Here is a 22622-nt window from a genome sequence, read left to right as displayed (position 1 = left end):
AGACCCCTAAGGCTAGATCCTAACTCCTACGAGGAATACTAGACCTCACGAAAATTGAGGTCAACAGATGCCCCATGATTTTTTTTTTAAATGAATATATTTTGTTCAAGGCATAAGGCTTTATGTAAATGCACATAATGAAATGATTTTGTATGATTAACAATAGAGCATTTGATTCTCATTGCATAATAGTATTCTATTTACTTGATTAAACTTGGAGAAAAAAAATTAACTTCAGCCACATTTCTTTGAATTTTTCTAAGTAAATGTTTTCTATGTGGTTTAAATCTTGTCGTGTTTGTGAATTTTAACAACATATCACTTATACACAGCCTTTGGAGCAGGAAAATTTAAGTTCATTTTTTTTTAATTCACGTTCACAAGTTTAGACATTTAGCGCTTTATATGACATATGAGACAATTTTACTTCCAAAAGAGTTACACGCCTTTTTTTTAAATTTGGCATGTGATTGTGGGCCATTTTGTCTTATTTAAAAGGTTCTTTATCACAAGAATTCATTATCGTCCAAGATGTGCGGGGATTTAATTTAATTAGTGGCGTGCATTATTTGGGCAAAACCGGAAAACCAAACCGAATCGAATAATTTTGGTTGATTCAGTTTCAAAAATGTATTTTGTTTTATTGTTTTCAAAACATCAATATTTGATTTTCGGTTATTGATTCATTTTTAATTTTCATTTAACAGAAGAAAACAAAACAAAAAAAAAAAAGATAGAAAAAATAAATGGTGTAGTCAAGAAATTAAAATATATGTAATTTTTGATGTTTGTTCATAATCAAACTTCAACTAAAATTTTCTGTTTATTCATAATTGAACCATCTAAATCAAATTAAATTTTGGTTTGATTGGTTCAATTTATCAAAATTTTTATTGGTTCAATTTTCCAGATTTCAGATTTCTGTTGCAATTGATTTTACCATTTTGAAAATTAATCCATCCAACTGATTGAATGGTCACTCTTACTTTTAATCCATTTTAAAGAGCTTGTATGCTTTTCAAAATGCTTTAGACGACTTTCAAACAAATGCCGTTGATTTGAATGCATTGTGTGATGTGCGTGTAGACGACTTTCAAACAATTGCCATTGATTTGAAACTATTTAAAATAACTTTGGTTCTCTTCACTTTCATATGTTAGTTTGTAGATTCGGTTGTCATTTTCACGTGTGGAATCTTTTTGTCCTTTTTCAATTGATTTATTTATAAATGAAATCATGATGTCAACTTAATCAAATATTATAAAAATATATCTTATAATATAGGGAAGTTTTGACGATCTTTAAATATTAATTAAGAAAATGAATGACTTTCATGATAACTTAATAAAAGCTTTCGTGTGTTATGAAAAAAAAAAAAGGTTAAACAAGCATTATAGCTTAAGGAAAATGTCTTCTATCTTAAAGGGGTAATTTAGGTATAATGTTTTTTTATGGCAATACCATTTTGGAAAATATATTGTGTAGCTCTATTTTAAGTATTGATTATTAATTGGAGGCATGGGTCGTTGGGTACCGCGTGGTTGTGTTTTATGTAATTCTTCTCAATTTGTGGTACTAGTTAGGCTCAAGTTTGCCGCTAAATTTTTGGTCGGAGAATAATTGGACTTTACAACATTAGAGCCGATTATTCGTTTTGGAATGTCGAAGAGCGCTCTATATGATCAATGAATTTGATACTCTTTGGTAAAAAAAATTCAAGATTTTGTTGAGTGTAAAGTTGGAATTAATCAAGTTCATTGAGCACTTTCATTCACAAGAAAGTATTTTGTTGATGAGCGGGTTTATATTAAACATTTACTCAAAGTGATAGCTACTCAACTGCAATTGATACAATTATTTTCAAGTCTAAATGTGAAGGCATAAAGATTAAATTCTGCGGCATCTTGTAATAGAACCATATGCCCATACTATTTTTATTATTGTAATAGCCCATTGCATTTATTCTTGATGAGTCCTTCTGGCATTACTTAACTAACCTTGTTGAAGGCTTCTATCAAACCATTTGCGTCTTAATTATAGATTGATGAATATTTCCGATCAATTTTATGTCAATAAATGAATCCATTTATCATGATATCCTTAAAGCTTGGTTCATTGTTTGAGATAATACAATGCAACATGTCAAATTTGTAGATAATGTTGTCGGTAAATAATCGATTCACTTGCTCCATGTTGATTTTCTTGAATGGAGCGGTTTTAGCCTATTTTGAGAAGAAATTAGTTATTGTTATGTTAAAACGAAGTTCAACAAAAGATGATAGACTAATCGATCAAATTATATACATGCTTTAGCATTTAAAAAAACCCGGTTGCTTTTGTTGGTTGTAAAAGATTTGAGGGTTGATGTATTGTGTTTCATGAGCATGATCGATGCAATCTTTCACCTATGACAGTAATATAACACATATTTTGACTTTGTTATCATTTTGGGATTTGATTGATGTGCAACAAAAAGTTCTTTGTCAACTTACACTTATGAATTTGTTAGCTTTTCTTGGTTCCAGGAGACTATAGCTATATTTGATCAAAGAATTTGAAAAGCTTAATGCAAAACACTTTTTTTTATTTATGCAATCTACAATTTATTTTATAATAATGTGTCTTGTTTGACATGATTGACGAAAGGTTGTCATTTGTTTTGCTTTTCTACTATGAAGGTTTCATGTTGTAGCTTTATTTCTTCCTTTGCTTTTATGTTCTTCTTAAGTATTTATTGAGATACTCTCTTGTTGACTTTCAAAAATAGCTTGTGGGGGGAGAGTGAGAAGCAACTAAAGTTGTATCATGTATGCTTGAATTTGGTGAACCCCTTTACATGTAGAGTTTGTAAATTTGTTGGGCTTGATTAATGTGGCACATACTTCTTGTTCAGATGTCAATTTTTGGGCTAAGTTCACTACTTTCAGCTAGAGACTTGGGACATGGTGATATAATGGAGTTGCTTGCTGAGCTCAAGAAGTGACTTATGATAATAAGTCAACTCAAACTAGTTGATCATATAGGTTCCCAATATTTGGTTTATGATGAGCTGAGAAATGCTAAAAATTTGAATGCTTTGAATTCCTATTGTGAGAGCTGTAAAAAAAGCTTGTTGTTCGTGAACAACTCATGTTCGGCTTGTTAAGTAGCTCGTGTTCGAATCATTTATTAAGTAAATGACCGAATTTTTAAGCTCGAATTATAAACAAGCCAAACAATAGCAAATCTTTATTCGATTGTGTCTGCCTTGTTTATAGTTTGAGCTTAAAAAATTTGTTTGTGAACAGCTCATTTTCGACTTATTAAGTAGCTCGTGTTTGAATCGTTCGTTAAGTAAGCGAGCTAAGCACGATCAAATCATTTTAAGCTCGAATTATAAATGAGTCGTACATGAACGACACTTTTGTTTGATCATATTCAGCTCGTTTTAGCTTCAAATAAGAAAATTTTATAAATTATTTATATAATAATTATTATATATATTTGTATCAAAGTTTAAATTACCACAACTCGTGCTGTCATGTCGTTCTACATTTTTTATTGTGTAGAATTGGTATAGATTAGAATCCAACATTCTACATCTATTTTTCTAATTAATTTAAACAAGCCAAGTTCAAACCGAACATGAGGAGAACATGAATAAGAATATGTAAATCGAGCCGTACATGAACACATCATTCATGAGCAATTTCGAACATAAGCCAATTTCAAATATAATTAATTTCGAACCTAGCCAAACCTAAACTCACTCATGCTTGACTCATTTACAACCTATTGAAATTATTATCTTAAGGCCTAACGAGACCTTATATTTGACTACATTGTTGGTTTGTGGTTCGGTCACACATGCTCTTTTTAAGGCACCATAAAGATGAGACAAATATTAGCTCACTCCTTTGGAAGGTTTGAAGGCTGAGAAGTTTTAATTTTTTATGCTCCGTCAAATTATAATTATTAATGATATCATATTTTATTTCTCCTATTCTGCATTTGGATTGATTTTGATTATATTGTCAGTTGGATTTAGCATGCATTTGTATTTTGAAATTATAAATTTGGTGTAGCTCAGCCTGTTCAAGAACCAGAAAAAATGACAAAAATTATTGTCGAGGCTTTGGAAATAACTGGACAGAGAGGCATCATTAATAAAGGTTGGGGTGGCCTTGGAAATTGTGAGTGTAGAGATCCCTTGTTCTATTTAATATTTTATTTAATTTTATAAATCTTTGTATTTCAATATTTGCCATTTATTTTACTTTCAGTGGCGGAACCTAAAGACTTTGTGTATCTACTGGATAATGTTCCTCATGACTGGCTTTTCTTGCAGTGCAAGGCAGTAGTAAGGCCGCTTCATCTTTATGCTAATTTATGTCTGAAGATTTTTTTTCTTAAAATGCCAATACAGCTTCCTTTACTTTCAGGGATGTGGTATTCTCTATGTATATGACAAAAATAGACATGGGTTTATAGGATTCAAGATGAATTCTCTTAAGCTGGTTCTTTATTTGATTGCTTATGTTAATAGGCTTGAACAGATATTTTTGTTTAGAAAGATTTACAAACATGCCACTCAATTCCTAGTATTTACATATCAACGCCTATACTTCAATTTTTACATATATTCCACTTTTACTGTGCATGAAAAGGTGTATTTCACTTTTAAAAAGTTAAAATTGATATTTGTGATGTGATATGAAAGATTTGGGTGGTATAATATGAATGTTTAAGTTTTAGATATGTAAAAGCATAGGAATTAGGTGGTATGTATGTAAATTCCCCTTTTGTCTAATTTTTATGCGTTAAATATGATTGCTATGCATGCTAGATTTGTCTCGCTAGTTTTTGCTGTTCGTTTTGTGCTATTCAGTAATTGTGAGCCAGCGAAATCTAAGCTGCATTTCTTTTGAGCTTAGCTCCCTCCTAGGTCATATTGATCATAAAAAATACTACTAGGGCTGTCAAAAGCTCGTGGTTCTCGGATAGGTTGTGTTCGGCTGACTAAGTGGTTCGTGTTCGATTTGTTCGTTAAGCAAGAGAACTGAACAAAAATAATTTTGCAAGGGCTTAAATGTTTCCAATCCATTATTTCTGGAATTAATTAATTTCTTTCATCGCTCAAATGTTTCTTTCATGCATAATTGTTTTAGGATTCTCTTAATGCATCCAAATTTTGCTAGTATGTTGACTTGCTGATGCTATATAACTAAGACTGAGAATCTTTGCTGCAAATGCTACAAGTTAAGCATGTCATCTTGAAAAGCAATGTCTGGAATAGAATAAAAATAAATGATTAATACAAGTAGAAGTTGGAAACTTAAAATATAAAATCATAAGTTACTGCAAATTTATCAGTAGTGTCTTATAGTATGAATAAGTAAATTCAAACATTTTATTTTTTTAAATAAAAGCATTTTGTTCATTAGACATATAATAGCCTTAGGGACAAGTCTATCCATGGATGTATATGAACTAGTCTTAGGTCTCGTTTGGGACAGCTTTTTAGCTGTATTTTGTTTTGGAAAGCACCTTACGTGTTTTTGGGGAGCTGCGTTCTGGTTGCTTTTTCCAAAAATCTCTTTCCAAAATCTTATTATGGGAACGAAGCGTGACATTTCGGTTGCACACCCCCAAGTAATTCTTGAAATTATTGTCCTATCTGCAATATTACCCTTCCGTTCCCTTTCTCCATTTCCGTTGTCTACTCCCGTGTTTAAGATTTTCTGTGGCAAACTCTTCTATGGAATTCCTTGTCCATCTTGCTAATATATGTACCTCTATGATTATTTTGCATTTTTGTAACATGATGCCTTTTCGGCTTCTCCATTTTTGTAACATTATGGGCTTGTTATGTATATGGTGGGATTACTTTCGCTTTGGTTGAAGTTGTAGGCTGGCTTGCTATGCATTCGGTAGTGTGAACTTATATACGACTCAAATCTTATGCATTATTACGGGCTATGCTATATTTTCAGTGTGCATAATGATGAAAATTTAGGTGCGAGGTTTTTGAATACATAAGAATTGTGCTGTGTGTAAGTACATAAGAAATATGTTCTATGCATGTAAGTAAATAAGATATGTTTGCATGATGAAACTTTAGGTGTGAGGTTGTTAAATACATAAGAATTTAGTGCTATGAGTGTAAGTACATAAGAAATTTGCGCTATGTATGTAAGCACATAATAGATATTTACATGATGAAAGTTTTGAAGTGAGGTTTTTAAATAAATAGAATTATGTGTATGTGTGTAAGTACATAAGAAATTTGCTTTTTTTGGAATACATAAGAATTTTATGCCATGTAAATGTATAAAAAATTTTGTGTTAGGTGCGAGCTTTGTTTTAAAAAGAGCGGAATAGGGGTGTAAACGAGCCAAGTTTTATTAAGCGCAAAGCTTGTTTGTGATCTGCTCGATTCAAACTGGTTTGCTCCAATTAAGCTCTTGTTAGGATTGAAATTATAATTTATTAAAATTTAATAAATCAAATAATTAACTAAATAACAAAATTAATTTTTTTTAATTTTAAAATTCCTCCACATTTGCGTGGCCCATAGCTGGTGACATAAGCGTGAAGTTGTTTCCCTAAAACATTACTATGCATTATTTATACAATTTACACTTTTTTTTTTCAGTATCATGCGTGGGATTGAAATGAGGGAGGGGGGATGCAGGGGCCGCGGACCACGATGCTGGAGAAGTCGGGTGAAGAAATTTCAAGCATTTACATACATAACACAGGAATCTTATGTATTTTACATGTTCAATATAAATTATTTTGTGGCGAGACCACAGGTGGAGATTGCAGGTACTAGAGAACAAATCTTTTTTACATTTACATACATACCACCTAATTTTTATGTTTTTCCATACTTAACACAAAAAAAATTATCTTTCATTTACAAGTTTAGCTAAATTTATTTAAAAGTTAATAAAAATTTTTTTTAAAGATATAATATAAAATTTTAATATATAAATACTATAATAATATTATTTATTCATTGTTCAATTAATTCGAATTAAATCAAGCTAAACACGAACAAACATATCTTTGTTTGTGTTTAGCTCGTTTTAAATCGAGCTCAAAAAATTTGTTTATGTTTGACTCATTGTTTAACGAATGAATCGAACACGAGTTACTTAGCTAGCCGAACACAAGCTTTTTCGACAACCCTGCATAAGAAATGAGTTTTCTATATTCATGAGACCTAACATAAATGCATAAGTGGTCTCTTTGCTATGATTAATGATTTGTGAACATAAGAATTATTTGTTATGTATGTAAACACATAATAGATGTGTGTTTTTGTTTGTAAATATTTTGAGTTTGCCATGGATTTGGTGGGATTGATCTATTTTAACATATTGTTGGAATATTTACTTATGCACGACACAATTTTTATGCAATCACATATCTATTAATGTTCTTCATGACTATTTCATTTATAAATTTGGGTTTGGGAATTTTAGTTTATGCTGTCAACCTTTATTTATTATAGGATCAGTTTAATTTATTGTAGCTCACAAGATTGAAAAGCAACAAGACTGTGATATATCGACCACTTGGGAGAGGGATCTCAAGAATCATTTTATGTGATTTATGCTTAAAAGAGAGAATTAGGCAACAGGCTCACCAAATTTTTTAATAAAGAAGGCTAACAAAACATAACAAAATAATTTCAAGAAACAACAAGAAGAGTATATGATAAAACTTAACGGAAAAATAAATTAGATCAGCTGAATAAATGATTGAAATTATTGAAGAAATTGAAGAGAGGAGCTACAGGGTTAGGTTGAGACCCTATTAAAAACAAAAGACACATCGAAGGAATTGTAGAGGGAGAAGCTTTTGGTTGGTGAATAATCTTATTATCAAAATTATTTGACATTTTGACATTATTCCTTAATTGCTTTTTTCAAATGTAGGTTGTGCCCAAACAAAAAAAAAGGTATTGTGGTATAAACCCTAATTTGTAAGATGAGCTTGATTTGATGTTTGGCAGTGTTTTAGCTACATGTTTTAATATGTGGGGTACAATACATGAATTTTATCTGAATTTGAATGCGTTTGAATTTGCTCATTCAAATAAAATTTTTGAGAAATTGGCCCATGAGGTGGAACACTCTGAATTCAACCAATCCAAATGTAGTGCACCACAAAGGCAACAACCCAAAAATAAGAATAAAGTTGGCGTTGCATTTTTAATTGAGTAAATTTCACAGTTGGTACATGTGCTAGTATGACATCTAGTGCTCGTACAATGCACACATCTCATTCGATGATTGAAGCCCTTAAGCTATTAAACTGCACTCTTGAAAACTTTGAGGACCTATCGTATATTTAGTTGCAACAAAACTTCTTGAAGAACAAAAGAAGAGGGATGCTTTTATCACAACGATCCCAGAGTGAAGAATTCATTATGTTCGATATTTTTTTAACAATCAGTCGAGTTGATTTTTGTGTTCTAATCTGTTAGTTGTTTTTTATTTTATTTGTTGAACATCTTCTTGAACTATTACTTATTTTGTGTTTATTGCACTTATATCGTTAATTTAATTAGTGTATGGTTAATTTAGTTTGTGTAATAATTTGTCTCCAAGTTTCTCGATATTGCAATACTTTAATTCAATTACAAGTACCCTTCTATCATTATTAGTTGTTAATTTTATTGTCCCGCTCAAATTTATGACACTTATGTGGTAATTTTTTCTCTTGACAATGCAAGTGATATGATGGATTCATTAAATAAAGAACAGATCATAGAGACAGTTCAATGAACAGTCATTTTGGCAAGTCTTGTGCAGGATATCCTCCCCAGGAGGTGATAAATGAATTGAAGTGCTTCTTCAAGTTCATCCAGATAGAATTCACTTGTTTTGAATGTCCAAAATAATATTCAGTGATCTTTTGAACAAATTGCGAGCAAACATGCATATTAGTCCAATTTTCTAAGAACTTACTACTGATCTGAATTGAGTCTGTTTCACGCATATACTGCTGAATCTTTTCAAAGTAACCCAAGATTAAAGTAATCTGACATAATAATATTCTAAATTTCTCTGAATTGTGGTAGTTATAGCAGTAATGTATCGATCATGATGTACTGAAATACTCTCTGTCGTGACCATCTCATGCCTGGATTCAATGTCTCTGCTCTATCATTCTTTATCAATACCAAAATTGGTCCCACCGGTGCTGCCCTGCTAGTAAGGGCACTTGTGATCTCTGGCTCTATAGAAGGTAGAAGGATGATGCGCTTTCCCCTGGTGGAGTATGTGTTTTTGAATCTGTCTTGCGAAGTCCTAAGCTCAAATTGTTAGGATTTCCCCAATAAAAAGTGATAGACATCCATGGGTAGCACGCAACATGCGTGATCCTGCAACTAACTTCCAATTGAAAACTCTACTAGGCACCTTCCATCAATGTTAATCATGTTCTCCTTCTTCAGCTATGTTAGAGAATACGACAGAGAATACCTCTGAGTCATGAGGCCTATTTTCTCCACCATCTGCATAGACACCACATTCTTGTTGCTCCATCAATCGATAATGAGACTGCATACATTTCCGTTCACAACACAATACATGTAAAATATATTGTGGCGAAGCCACTGCTGACCCCTCATATCATCAATCTAGAGGATCTGTCGAATACGAGCATCTAACCCTCATCTAATGGAAGATAATACACCTCACCCCTTTGCTTCAGTTGTTTCCTTGTCGCTAGCCTCCTTCGCGATACCCTGCTTGGTAAATGACGCAACTCGGCTCGTCACGTAGCTGGAGGTGATGTGACCAAATCCATTGCATCTAAACCATTTTCGGGTGGGGACTGTAGTAGGTGTGCTACTCGTCTCGGGCTTCTTCTCACTCGGGGTGGATTTGTTCTTATCCAAAGCAGTTTTCTCAACTCAATGAGGCCTTGTTGACGTCTCCAACTATGGGTGGCTGCCTGACTGGTGGTGTTTGCAAAATCTGTTTCTATTGCCTCTCCACCTCAAGGCTAAGGTATGGACATCTCTCAGTGTCCGATAGGGCTGCAACAGCAAGATGTTGCTAATAGTTGGTTTAAGACCACCCAGATATCAGACTATAGAATGATCCTCTAGCTTGACCAACACACTTCATCTGCAGTGGTCAAAATATGTTGTGAAGTCCACTGATAGATCTCTCTGTTGTAGGCGGTGGAGTCTCATAGACATATCCTATTTGAAGTAGGCATTTTCTCTGCATCGCCTTCCTCAGCTTCTCTCAAATAGTAATCTTGTCACTGTCTTCTCTTTTCCTTTTCTCTGCAGGTTTTCATGCCACAAAGAGACACTTTTTCTCAATTAGATGATCGCGTGTTTTATCCTTTTTTTCTTCTGGCATATCTTTGTGCTCGAAAATTTTCTCGACTGACTACAACCATTCAATGAAGTCACCAGGATCTATAACTCTATTGAACTCTTAACATGTGCATCTTTATTCTGAAGTCTCAGTGTCCTCCATATATTATTTCTTCTCTCTGCCTCCTCTGATACTGCATTCTAGAGTGTCATGGCCTGTCTTCCTCATCACTTAAATCGTCCCTATAGAAGGGGTTGAAATTCTCGTCCCTTTCGCCCATTTGACTATCTTTGTTACGATCAGGTAATTTCCCCCTGGATTTCCTGAATGTCTGTAAGCCTATGCTAAAGTCGATAGATCTCTTATTATATCTTATTTTGGTAGGCTCGTGCTTGTATCTCCTTGGTGGCATGACTACGGTTTAGGGATGGGAGGTGAAAGGTGTAGGAGACTAATTGAACGTGTAGGAAAACTAATTTGGGGTTGCTTCAGTAAGGGGAAATTAGAGTTAAGTCAAAATTTTTTTGTAGTTTGAGAATAGGAAAGAAAATTTTTTGTGGTGGTGGCTTGGGTAAGGGGTGATGCTACAAGTCCCTATGATAAGACTAGTGTTAGGTTAGCTCTAATACCAATCGATACCAAAGTTAACCCAAACTACAACTGAAAATAAATGTTGTTACCTGATATGATTATGTGGTTACATGATTGCAACGAAAAGGAAAGGCAACAACCAACACACAATGCTAACACCTAACTAGGACAAGATTCAAGGTGGATGAAAGGTTGCCGGAAGGGGTTGTGGCTTAGAAAAGGAGGTGGTTGGGGTGATTTTGTTACAAAGGTCATGAAATGGAGGGTTGGGAGCCCAAGGAAAGCAGGTATGGGTGTTGTTAATAATCGTAGGTTGGAGGGGTGGCAGCAGGGAGATAGTTAACTTGGAGGGTTTGACAGCCAGGAAATAGCAAATTTGAAGGGTCGACAACAAGGGAACAACGGGTGGGGAGGTTCAGCGACAAGGGAAGCGGGGAGAGGGGTGGCTGGTGGCACTAGACAACAGAGGGAGAGTTGTCCGGGGACGACGAAAGTGAGGGGGTGGTTGAAGGTTTGCGGAAGGGTTAGGGTAAAGATAAATACCCTTATGGGATCGAGCTATAACTGGAACACCACTCGACCTTGGACAATATTACCAATTCAGACGAGTTATAGCCGAAGCACCTTTTTGCCTTGAAATGCAGCCCAACGATGTATAATTGCCGACGACAACAATATATTCAGAAATGTGAAATCAGGAAAGTTAAAAACTAAACTCTAACACCAAAAAAAAAAAAAAAAACATTTATAATATGGGATAACTATGAGGGGGGTACCCCTTCTCTTGGACGACAACCCCAACCCTAAGCAGGGTTAGGTGTGGTTCAACATTTATGCTGAATCACTTTGGCTAGTTCAAGTCCCTGCACATCCCCTCTTCACCACCCCCTCCCCAGCATCAGTGTCGATGCCAGATACATGCTATTTTATAATATATTATCATATAAATTTACAACTTTATTGTGATGTTTTACTTAATATTAATAGTCGGAGTTTCAATTTTTAACAGGATTATATAGGAGCAATTGATGACACAAATGTCAATGCATGTGTTGGTAAAGGTCTCATATATCGAACATTTTGGATCTCTAACAAGGATTATATTAGTAGAATGTGCTTTCAATATGTATTTTACCTTAGTAAAAACTGGATGAGAAGGTTGTACTCATAATAGCTGTATTTTTAAATTTGTAACTCGGAGCTTGAATATAATCCTGATTACAACCTTTCTGTCAATTCACTTAATCAATTTAGTTTAAATGTAATTGTGGTTATTTTTCCTAATATTGCTTACACAAAAGTATTACCTCGTTGATGTTGGGTATCCCATACCATGAGTTTCCTTGAAGCCATTTCCAACACAATATATTATATTCCTAATTTTAAACGCAATAGTCAAGTGGTTAGAGACAAAAATGAATTATTTAACAAGCGTCACCCATCATTACGAGATATAATTGAGAGAGCATTCAGTGTGGAAGAAAAAAATGGATTATACTCCAACATATGTTGACATATTCATTTAAGAAGCAAGTCAAAGTAATTGTAGCAACGACAACTCTGCATAATTTTATATGTAGACATCCATTTCGAGATGATGTGAACTTTAGAGTCTTAGATGAGGATTTTATGTTCATACCTGTTGAAGTATTTGAACATCATACATGACAGTCAATCCTGGAGGAAGATTTGAGTGTTGAGACACCCGATGGAGAAGGTGTTCAGGTGATGATTCAGTTGAGGGAAGAAATCACCGATGCCTTAGTGAATGCGTTATATACATTTAACTGATAAATTGACAAAACATGATAAGTGACTTTGGAATGTATTTTGGTTTTTTTGTTGTGTAGGATAAAACTATGTTTGTTGATGCAATGAATATTTAATTCATAAAATTTTCTTGCTTTTATTTTATTTAACTGTGAACATACTTTGATTGGTCCCGCAGGGATAACTAGCCGGGTAACCGTTGGTATGGTTTTTGATTATTTTTTTATTGTTAGTAACATGTTTACTTTTCTCCCACCTGAATAGCTTGAAGGGCAACCGTGGGTTATTTTTTATGAGATCGATGATGGGTCATATTACCCAAGTGATTCTTCTAGATGGTCTTACTACAACTATGTTTTACAATATGTTTGATGTTGGGATTAAGGGTTTTAAGGAACCAAGATCTCTTTTTTATTGGTTCTAATCCCTTATTATGATGCATTGCTTTACTTGCAATTATAATAATAACATTATAGTTATTTAATGTTTTATGTTTGTTTTTTTTTCTAATTTCCTATTTTAATATCAATTTAAGCTTCAAAAAAGTATTATTAGAAAATATGAAAACATTGCTTTACTTGCAATTATAATAATAACATTATAGTTATTTAATGTTTTATGTTTGTTTTTTTTTCTAATTTCCTATTTTAATATCAATTTAAGCTTCAAAAAAGTATTATTAGAAAATATGAAAACATTGCTTTACTTGCAATTATAATAATAACATTATAGTTATTTAATGTTTTATGTTTGTTTTTTTTTCTAATTTCCTATTTTAATATCAATTTAAGCTTAAAAAAAGAATTATTAGAAAATATGAATTCAAGAAATTCCACTAGCTTGAGAATTCTGTAATGTCACCGTAGTTCGCAATGCTTTGTATACACGTCTCGACGCGAGAAGCCAATTTTGGGAGAAGATTTTATAGGTTTCCGAGAAACAAGACATTTGATGATTGTGACTTCTTCAGATTTGTTGAGAATTATGAAGTCTACTTCAGGCAGCGACAATGCTGAAAAGTAGCTTTGGAAAAATAGTTCTTCTAAAGGCTTGATCAATTAGACATGAAGACTGATACTATAAAATTTTCATTGGTCTTATTTTAAGTACAAATCTTTTGTAATTCATTAGTGTCAAGTGATGTATGGCTTGTAATGTAATTTTTTGAACTTTTTATTTTTTGTAATATTTTGAAGTTTATTGTTTTGTTTGAATTGTTTTTGAAGATGTGCACTAATAGGTACATTTTGCAAGGGCAAATTAGTCTTCATTTCGGAAACTACTAAACTATGCAAACAGACTGCTGATAAGCCCGATAACCAAAATACACAAACAACAACGATGAAACAACAATAGATCAGTGGAAACAATTCGCATGAGAGCTGCTCTCACGAAACACAACGGAAAAACAACAAGATACAAAAGATGATCTATTTTCGAGAGGTAGATCGGCTCTCCCATACCCTAGACATCGCTAGGAACATTACAAAAGTAGAAAACACAACAACCAACAAAATAATGCATATAAGAAAACAAACCCTAGGTGTTTCCCTTTAAAGAATCCCCCCACAACCTTTTGAAAACATTCCTTTTCCACTTTCCTCCAATCCTTTTTTAATTTCTCCTCCTTGAGTATGTAATTAGAACTCTCGTGGACCCAAACTCTCCCCACATTCTTCTCCTCCGATTTTACCGCCTTTGCCGGTCTTTTTCACCTGTTTCTTGTTCTCTATCATCTTGATGAGGTCCATCATTTCCCCATTTCTTGCAGTCTCAAGGGGAGGATGACTGCTCTTATGTTAGACTTTAGAATTTTCCAGCCCAGTTGCAGAAATACCCTCAACCTCTCCGAAATGAGCTCCAACTTCTCTTGGAATTTCATAGCCGTCCCCTCTTGAGTCAGAGTATAGAATTGCTTGTGTAGGTCTCCTTTTGGAATAGCTTGGAAACGCTCCAACAAGAAATCTTTAAACTCCTCCCATGAGTGCATCAGAGACCTTGCTTCCATCCACTGGAACCACGCTAAGACCTTCCCCTCCAAACATAATCCCGTTTCCATGAGCTTCTCTTTCTCAGTCAACCCATTGATGACAAAGTATCACTCCCCCCAATACACTCATCCATGTGCATTATCCCCCTTCGAATATTGGCTTCTTTAGTTTCTTGACTTTTGCATTTCTATCTCAACTTCCTCTTCTTCTGGGGTTTTCTGCCATGTATCTTGGGTGAAACTCCCTCCTTCGTTCATGGGCATACCTAATTCCCAATTCTTTCTTTCCTCCATCATGCTCTTAAATGCCATTTCCGCCATTACTCCATATTTTAGCTCATCACCCTCAATTTGAATGCGGAATGAATATATTCGTGATAGGGTTGGTGTAGCTCCTGTGACAGACAAAATTAGAGAAAGTCGTCTTAGATGGTTTGGTCATATTAAACGTCGACCATTAGATGATCCGATTAGGAGAGTAGATGTTTTAAATTCGACTTGTGTTAAGAAAGGCAGAGGTAGACCTAGGAAGACTTGGGCTTATTGTATTAAAAATGATCTTAATTTACTAGAACTAAATGAAAATATGACACTAAATAGGACGCAATGGAGAAAAAGGATTCATGTAGCCGACCCCACGTAGTGGGATTAAGGCTTTGTTGTTGTTGTTGTTGTTGTACCCTCAATTTGAAGTCTTCACTCCCCTCCTCTTTGAGTCCTAGGGGGGTGCTCTTGTAGGTAGATGATTTCTTCTTCGTTGTCTTCTCGCTCGATCTCCTTTTCTTTTGACCTAGCCAATAATTCCCTAATCAAGCCTTGGTTAGGGTTTGCAACAGGAGCGGGCGGCATGGTTTTGGATTGCATCTCCATGAGTTTTTTCATCATCTCCCATGTTTCTCCTATGCCTTCAAATCTATCATTCATTCGACTTTCAATAGAAAAAATTTATGTTCTTCAATGTAGTGAATCTTTCTTTCATTTCCAATCAGATTTGCTGTACCTCTCCCTTAAGCACATCGGCTTTCTTTGCTGCTAGCTCATAAATATCTATGCTCTGATACCAAGTTGATACGCCTTGCAACCAAAATCAGCAAGCAACAATAATGAAACAACATTAGATTAGTGGAAACAATTCAAATGAGGTCTACTCTCACAAAACACAACAAAAAACAGGAAGATACAAAATATGATCTACTTTCAAGAAGTAGATTGGCTCTCCCATACCCTGGACGTCGCTAGGAACACCACCAAAAAAAGAAAACACAACAGCTGACAAAATAATGCATAAAAGAAAACAAACTCTAGATTTTTTCCTTTAAAGAATCCCCCCACAGCTTTTTGAAAACTTTTTTTTTCGACTTTCTCTCCAAATCTGTTTTAATTTCTACTCCTTGAGTACGTAATTAAGCCTCTGGTGGACCCAAGCTCTCCCCACTTTCTTCTAATGTGGTAAAATGCCACTCTGACTCTTCGCTCGAAAATGTTCAGCCAGTTTGTTGTTTTGGCAGGCCGGTGGGAGGACATTTGACCGTCCCTCTTGGACTGGTCCCGTGATGGCCATAACAACTGTAGTTGTTACTTTTGGCAGTTGCTTCATAATTGTTTCTTCAAAAACCTACAGTTATCAGAAGCAGAAGCATGCCCTTAATCTTTTTATCCACTTGAAAATATGTCATAATGAAATTGGGGCAATATGTAGTAGTATCTGAATGTTACTGTAATTGATGACTTATTTTTCTTTTATAATGCCTCGTATATCTTTTTAAGCACCTTGTTTTCGTCCCTAAATCTCTTCTTGTGCATTCCTTTATCTTGTCCATAGCTTTATTGATGAATCCCATTGTTGCATCTCTCCCACCATCAACAATTTGTAATATCTTTTCTAATTGTCCTGCAGTTTTAAGAGCATAATTAATACCATTGTAAAAAGTATCATCTTTTGTTGCACTCTTACTTTTCTTCGGGTTTTCTGTCCTAATGATTTTTGTCCTGTTCTTTAGAAGCAACATGCCCTTTAAAATCTGTCATTAGTCCTTAAATCCTTGCAAAGCTAAATAAACTATGATAAATCTTGTAACGGCTAGCGGAATAATTTTTTTCATTTGTGAACTTTCTCATCATGCTCAACACCTAGGAATGGTTGTTAATAGACATGCTTTTCTATTTTTGTTTGCCATTATCATTCTAGGGCGTTCTCTGTCTTTTGACAAATTCAGTATAAGATTCGTTTGGCTAGTTTAGTGTGATTCTGGTGAGTTTTCCATGTCTCTAATAAGTTTAGTATGATTCTGGCAAACTCTCCATAGATCTGATCAGTTTAGTATGATTCTTGTAAGTCTTGCATGGCTTTGATGAGTCTAATATGATTTTGGCAAGTTCTTCATGACTGACTAATTCTTTGTGATTTTGGTAGATTTTTTATTTTTCATTCGGACTGCTTTACCATTTTTTGAAGCTTTAAACTATACCAACTTAAATTAGGTTCATAAAATATTTGAGTGTACTGACCATATTTTCAGTATATTTAAGGATTCCTTGTGCAAAACACTTAGATGTATGCCCTTATAAACCTTTATTGATGTGGTGGGATTGATTTTTAGGTCACTGGGCCTCACGCACACACCCAAGATGCGTTTATATTTTGAATTTTAATAAATTAAATTCGTTGTTCATAAGATCATAAACATAAGAAAATTTACAAGTGAACGAACAAGAACGATGCATTGAAAGGCATGCAATGCATATGGATGTTGATGAAATCCTCATCGACAACTAGTTGATGAAACTTCGACCAAAAATAATTCCAAAACTCTCACATCTTTCATTGAAATCTTTTGCATGAACCAAGATGCATCGGAGAGTGTACAATTCAGGTTTTTTTTTATTTTGAGCACAATATAAACTCTCGCTTAGAAAGATGCATGAACGTATCTTCCAATTCAATTGCGTTTAAATTTGTCTCAAACAAATCTGTTTTCTCACATCAATCCTGTGTGAGAAGTCCATTATGCGGCACCTAGTATTTTTTAGAGTACAAAATTAGAAAATTGGAAAATAGAAAAAAAAAACAAGAAAATTCAGAAAAAAGAAAGGGAAATTCCTCGTAAAACAAAATTTTAAAATATATTTTAAAACAAAAGAAAAACACCAATATAGAGATGAGATGTCACTATAGTGGTTTTTAGGCTTTGTCATCTGTAAGCATGGCATTGCCACACGCCAAATATTGATAGTCTTCAACCATTCTAGCAATCATAATTCATCGGAACTATTGATCTGATGCTGATGCTGATTTAGTGGTTAAGTCCTTGAAAGCCGGCCAAAAGATAGTTCGGCGCAATTTCCTAAAGGATCTCAATTCTTATGTATTTACATATCTAACAGCTAAACATCTATTTTTACATACATACCACCATACCGTGCATGAGAAGATGTATTTAACTTCTTTAAAGTTAAAATGGTGGCATTGTAGATGTGCTAGGAAAGATTTAAGTGGTATAAATGTAAAAGGTAAAATTTAGGTGTTAGATATGTAAATACACAGGAATTTGGCGTTTCGTATGTAAAAGTCCCTTCCTTTTTTATTATTGATAAAATGCTTCATGCACCTTTTCAATGTGTGTATGCACAGGCGTGCTCGCATGCTGGGTGACATGTACATTTTCGACAATTTGGCTTTATAAACTTTTGAAAAGGTGTATTTTACTTTTAAAAAGTCGGTAATAGTACTTTTGTTTTACGCGATGTTAATGATTTGAGTGTAGTGTATGTAAATATGAAAGTTTAGGTGCTTGATATGTAAATATATAAGAAATGTGTGGTGTGTGTGTAAATGCTCGTATTTTTTGAGTACTCCAAGTTCTTTTGTAATTCCAAGTTTAACTCCTAAATCTAAATGTGTTTTACTGGAGTTGATTTTGCTGTTCTCACTTCTGAGCCTTTTGCCCCCCTTTGTTTATTTCTTTTTATTATTATTAATATTTTTATTTCAGGTGCACCACGGAGGCGCCGGAACCACAGCAGCCGGACTTAAAGCTGCGGTGTGTATACTATCTCCTGGTTTTTATATTGAGTAATTTACTTGCATCACACGCAATTCTTACAACTTCTTGGGGTCATAAACCTATTCATGAAAAGGTGTATTTCATTTTAAAAAAGTAAGCAAAAGTTTTTTCATGTGATATTAAAGATTTTAGTGATATGCATGGTAAGCATGATAGTTTAGGAGTTAGATATGCAAATACATATGAATTGTGTGGTTTGCATGTAAGTGCCCTATTTATATTTTGGTACCATTAAAATGTTTATGTATGTCACTCTAAATCTAGTGAACATGGAATTTGGTGCTGGTTTGCAGTGTCCAACTACAATTGTACCTTTCTTTGGTGATCAACCTTTCTGGGGAGAAAGAGTGCACGCCAGAGGGTTAGGACCTCCACCTATTCCCGTTGACCAATTCTCACTGCCAAAGCTCGTTGATTCAATAAAATATATGATGGATCCACAGGTAAATCCTCCCTATTCTTGTATTCCCAATGTTTAATAGTATTAACTAAAAAAAATGCAAAATTTACATACATCCCACACAATTCTTATGTATTTACTTATCCAATACCTTAACTTCAATCTTCACATACATACCACCTTTTCAGTTCATGAAAAGATGTATTTCACTTTTTAACAGCTATGCTAAACTCATCTCTCATTGAACACAATTCTTATAATTCTGATATTTGAAAAGTAGCTTCGACTGCCACTAGGTTTGAATAGACTTTCCATAATTTTCTCCTCACAGAGAATTATGAAATTAAAACTTCATAGTAGCTAATAACGTCTTATCACCTAAGATGGAAGCTAAACACAAATAAGGTTATTGACTTTAATAGAAAACTTATGCTTTTACAAAATATACTCTTAAAAAGATATATCTGTAGGAGGTTAAGGTCAAATATAATGATTTAACTCGTTAAAATATGACAACATTTTCATAAGGAAATTTTTGGAATCCCATTCTTTTGAAAATAATGATTATTATTACTTTCTTGTAATAGCTGATCCATTTGCTCCGCTTCACATTAGTGTAAATGTGGTTCATTCAAACTATCATGAATTCATTTGGATTTGAACTTATACATCCACATATTTTGGGATATCAAAACGGCTCATTGTTCGCGAATAGTTCGTGTTTTGCTCTTTAAAAAGCTCTTGTTTGATTCGCTTGCTAAGTTAACAAGCCGAACACGAATATTTTTTTTGCGCTCTATATATAAATGAGTCAAACACGAATAAAATTTTGTTCATTCATGTTATATATATATATATATATGTCTGTATATATATATATACATACATACATACATAGATAGATAGATATATGAGTTTTATTTTTTTAAAATTTAATTGACCATAAGACTAAAGATTTATAATCAATTAAAATTATTACTTAAAAAAAGAGAATAAAAATATGTTAAATTATATTTAAATGATGTTTTAATATAAATAATAATATTTAAATCTTGCCTCAAATCTTAACATCTTACAGCTGCGTGACTAGGGTTGACAAAACGATTCTGAGTTCACGAACAGCTTTTGTTCGACGCGCTAAGGAAACGAGCCCAAAACGAACACACTTTGTGTTTGAAATATAAATGAGCCGAACACAAAAAGTGATATTTTTTAACGAGTTGAATACGAGTTGAGCCTGGGCTCACTAGTGTTTGACTCGTTTACACCCCTGCCAATTTCAAGCTAAACTGGAAATTTTTGAACTAGAAAAAAATATACTTTCATTTAGAAATATCATTTAAAATACTTTTGAAAGGACCTTGAAATTAAAATAGGTTTCTTTAGAGATATGAAGAAAAGGAAAAAAGAAAAGGAAGGAAAAAAAGATAAGAAAGACAAAAAATGATGATGATAAAAAAAAAATTGCAAAAAAAATGGTGGTTGATTTGATAAATACGTTGATTGGAAAATAATACATATATCTCTGAAGATAAATGACGATAAAGATAAGTTTCTGAAGGAGACAAATGTTTGAATAAAAAATTTTCGTGCTCAAGAGATTATCTAATTTGCATAATACTTTTCTCCAATTTTTCCATCTTCAAACCCATTTTTCAGAATTGGAAGTTTAAATCACATCGCCACACAATATTTTGAATGAATCTTTGAGAATGAAATTCATCCTTGTACTCGATTCCTTTAGAATTTTGAACTTAAAATCTCTAAATTCAAAAAATGAGCTTTCCCAAATCCATAGAATTTTTTTGAAAAAAAATATGACAACATTTGAAATGAGTTAAAATCAATCAATTTATTGATGAATACACAATTTTGAACATTCCTTTTTGTAATACACAATTTTGAACATTCCCTTTTGTAATTTTCACTTTTAAGTGAAATAAAATTAACAAACTCGTCAAGGTTATTTCTGAGGTTGGGGAAAACTTGTCATGAAAGTTTTTACTATACTTCGAGTCTGCCCCAAAAGTGACTCCTTAAACTTAAATTACAATTTGATGTATCATAACATGAAGCAAGCTTCTTGATGATTTTTCTTAGAGATCGAACACAATATTCTCATTCAAAGACAGATCATTTGATGCTAGACAATGGAAAGTATATTGGTTGTTCTACTCTTAAATTTTATTTACTTTTAAAAAGTAAATGCTAAATATATTTACACAATATTGTATCTACATATCTTACACCTAAACTTAATTTTCTACATTTATGCTACCCAAATTTTCAGATCACATCAAGAGTACCACTATTTTAACTTTTAAAAATGGAAATACATCTCTTCTTGCAAAAGAAAGGTGGCGCGCGTATTTAAAAAATTGAAGTTTACATATAAGATATGTAAATACATAGGAAAGGTGTGTATCTATGTAGAAAATTGAAGTTTACATATAAGATATGTAAATACATAGGAATGGTGTGTATCTATGTAGATCTTAATATTTATATAAAATGAATCAACCAAGCCCCACAATCACTGATATTAAATCAATCTCCCAAAGTTTAATGGATAACATTGACCAAATAGAGAACTTTATAGATACTGATAACAAATTTATAGCTGAATAACATTCAAATTTCAGGCAAACTTGATACTTTTCCTTTCTTATTACAATTGAGTACTCGAATTTTGTAGGTGAAAGAGCGAGCAGTTGAACTTGCTAAAGCCATGGAATCAGAGGACGGCGTTAATGGTGCAGTAAGAGCATTCTTTAAGCATCTTCCTCGAAATTCACCCCATGAACCTGCTCCACAATCACCTTCAATATTGTCTGCTCTTGGTCCTTTTAAGAAATGTTTTTGTGCATAAATCTCTCTCTCTCTCTCTCTCTCTCTCTCTCTCATATTATTTGTTATGCGATGGTAATTTTTTTGTGCGGGATGAATTCTGCTTTCTCTCACTAGAGAATTGAGGTTCTTCCCATAATTAAATTTTCATATTGTAATCTGCAAATGTAAGATCATCACATAAGTTAAAAGGATGTATACAAAATTTCATGATGAGTATAGTTATGATTCCTTAAGGATCAAGGTGTGGTGACTTTGAAATATTTTTGACATTTGATTCTTATGATTCCAGTCATATTTAGCATATCTAGTTTTAAATGCTTGATCAATTTTCTTAAAGATAATTTAGTAATATTAATTACTATTGTGATTATGTATTTAAAGATTATGTAAAGTGAAAGAAATAAAACTTGTATTGATCTCGCGGTAGATATATGGAAAGTATAGTCTTATCTTTACCTTATGGATTTTCAAGGATTAATCCATGGTTTATGCTATGATTACTTAATATATTCGAGGCAATACATAATATTTGTTGTAATTGATAGAATCTTTGAGGTAATACTATTTGCCTTGCAATAAACTTTATCAGGCATTTCATCATTTATTGTCATGAGGTAATTTTTTAAAGT

The 22622-nt window shown here is 33.3% G+C and overlaps 1 protein-coding gene across 3 annotated transcripts in view; it reads left to right on the top strand.

Annotated features, from left to right (window-relative positions):
• LOC110032773 (sterol 3-beta-glucosyltransferase UGT80A2) overlaps nt 1-22209 on the top strand; it is a 104286-nt gene extending 82077 nt beyond the window's left edge. For 2 of the 3 annotated variants that reach the window (XM_020736521.1, XM_020736522.1), the window contains exons 10-14: nt 4070-4172; nt 4263-4339; nt 18672-18719; nt 19037-19186; nt 21839-22209. In XM_020736521.1, the coding sequence (XP_020592180.1) occupies nt 4070-4172; nt 4263-4339; nt 18672-18719; nt 19037-19186; nt 21839-22012 (552 nt within the window). In that variant the 3' untranslated portion in view covers nt 22013-22209. Of the gene's footprint in view, nt 1-4069; nt 4173-4262; nt 4340-6634; nt 6808-18671; nt 18720-19036; nt 19187-21838 lie in introns of those variants that run through there. The other variant, XR_002294878.1, reaches the window with a different exon arrangement.
• The last annotated feature ends 413 nt before the right edge of the window (nt 22210-22622 follow it).

The sequence above is a fragment of the Phalaenopsis equestris genome, unplaced genomic scaffold, assembly GCF_001263595.1.
Source record: "Phalaenopsis equestris unplaced genomic scaffold, ASM126359v1 Scaffold001026, whole genome shotgun sequence".
In the NCBI taxonomy this organism is placed as follows: Eukaryota; Viridiplantae; Streptophyta; class Magnoliopsida; order Asparagales; family Orchidaceae; genus Phalaenopsis; species Phalaenopsis equestris.
The sequence above is the reverse complement of the archived record's forward strand: the minus strand, read 5'-3'. Positions and strand labels throughout refer to the sequence as shown.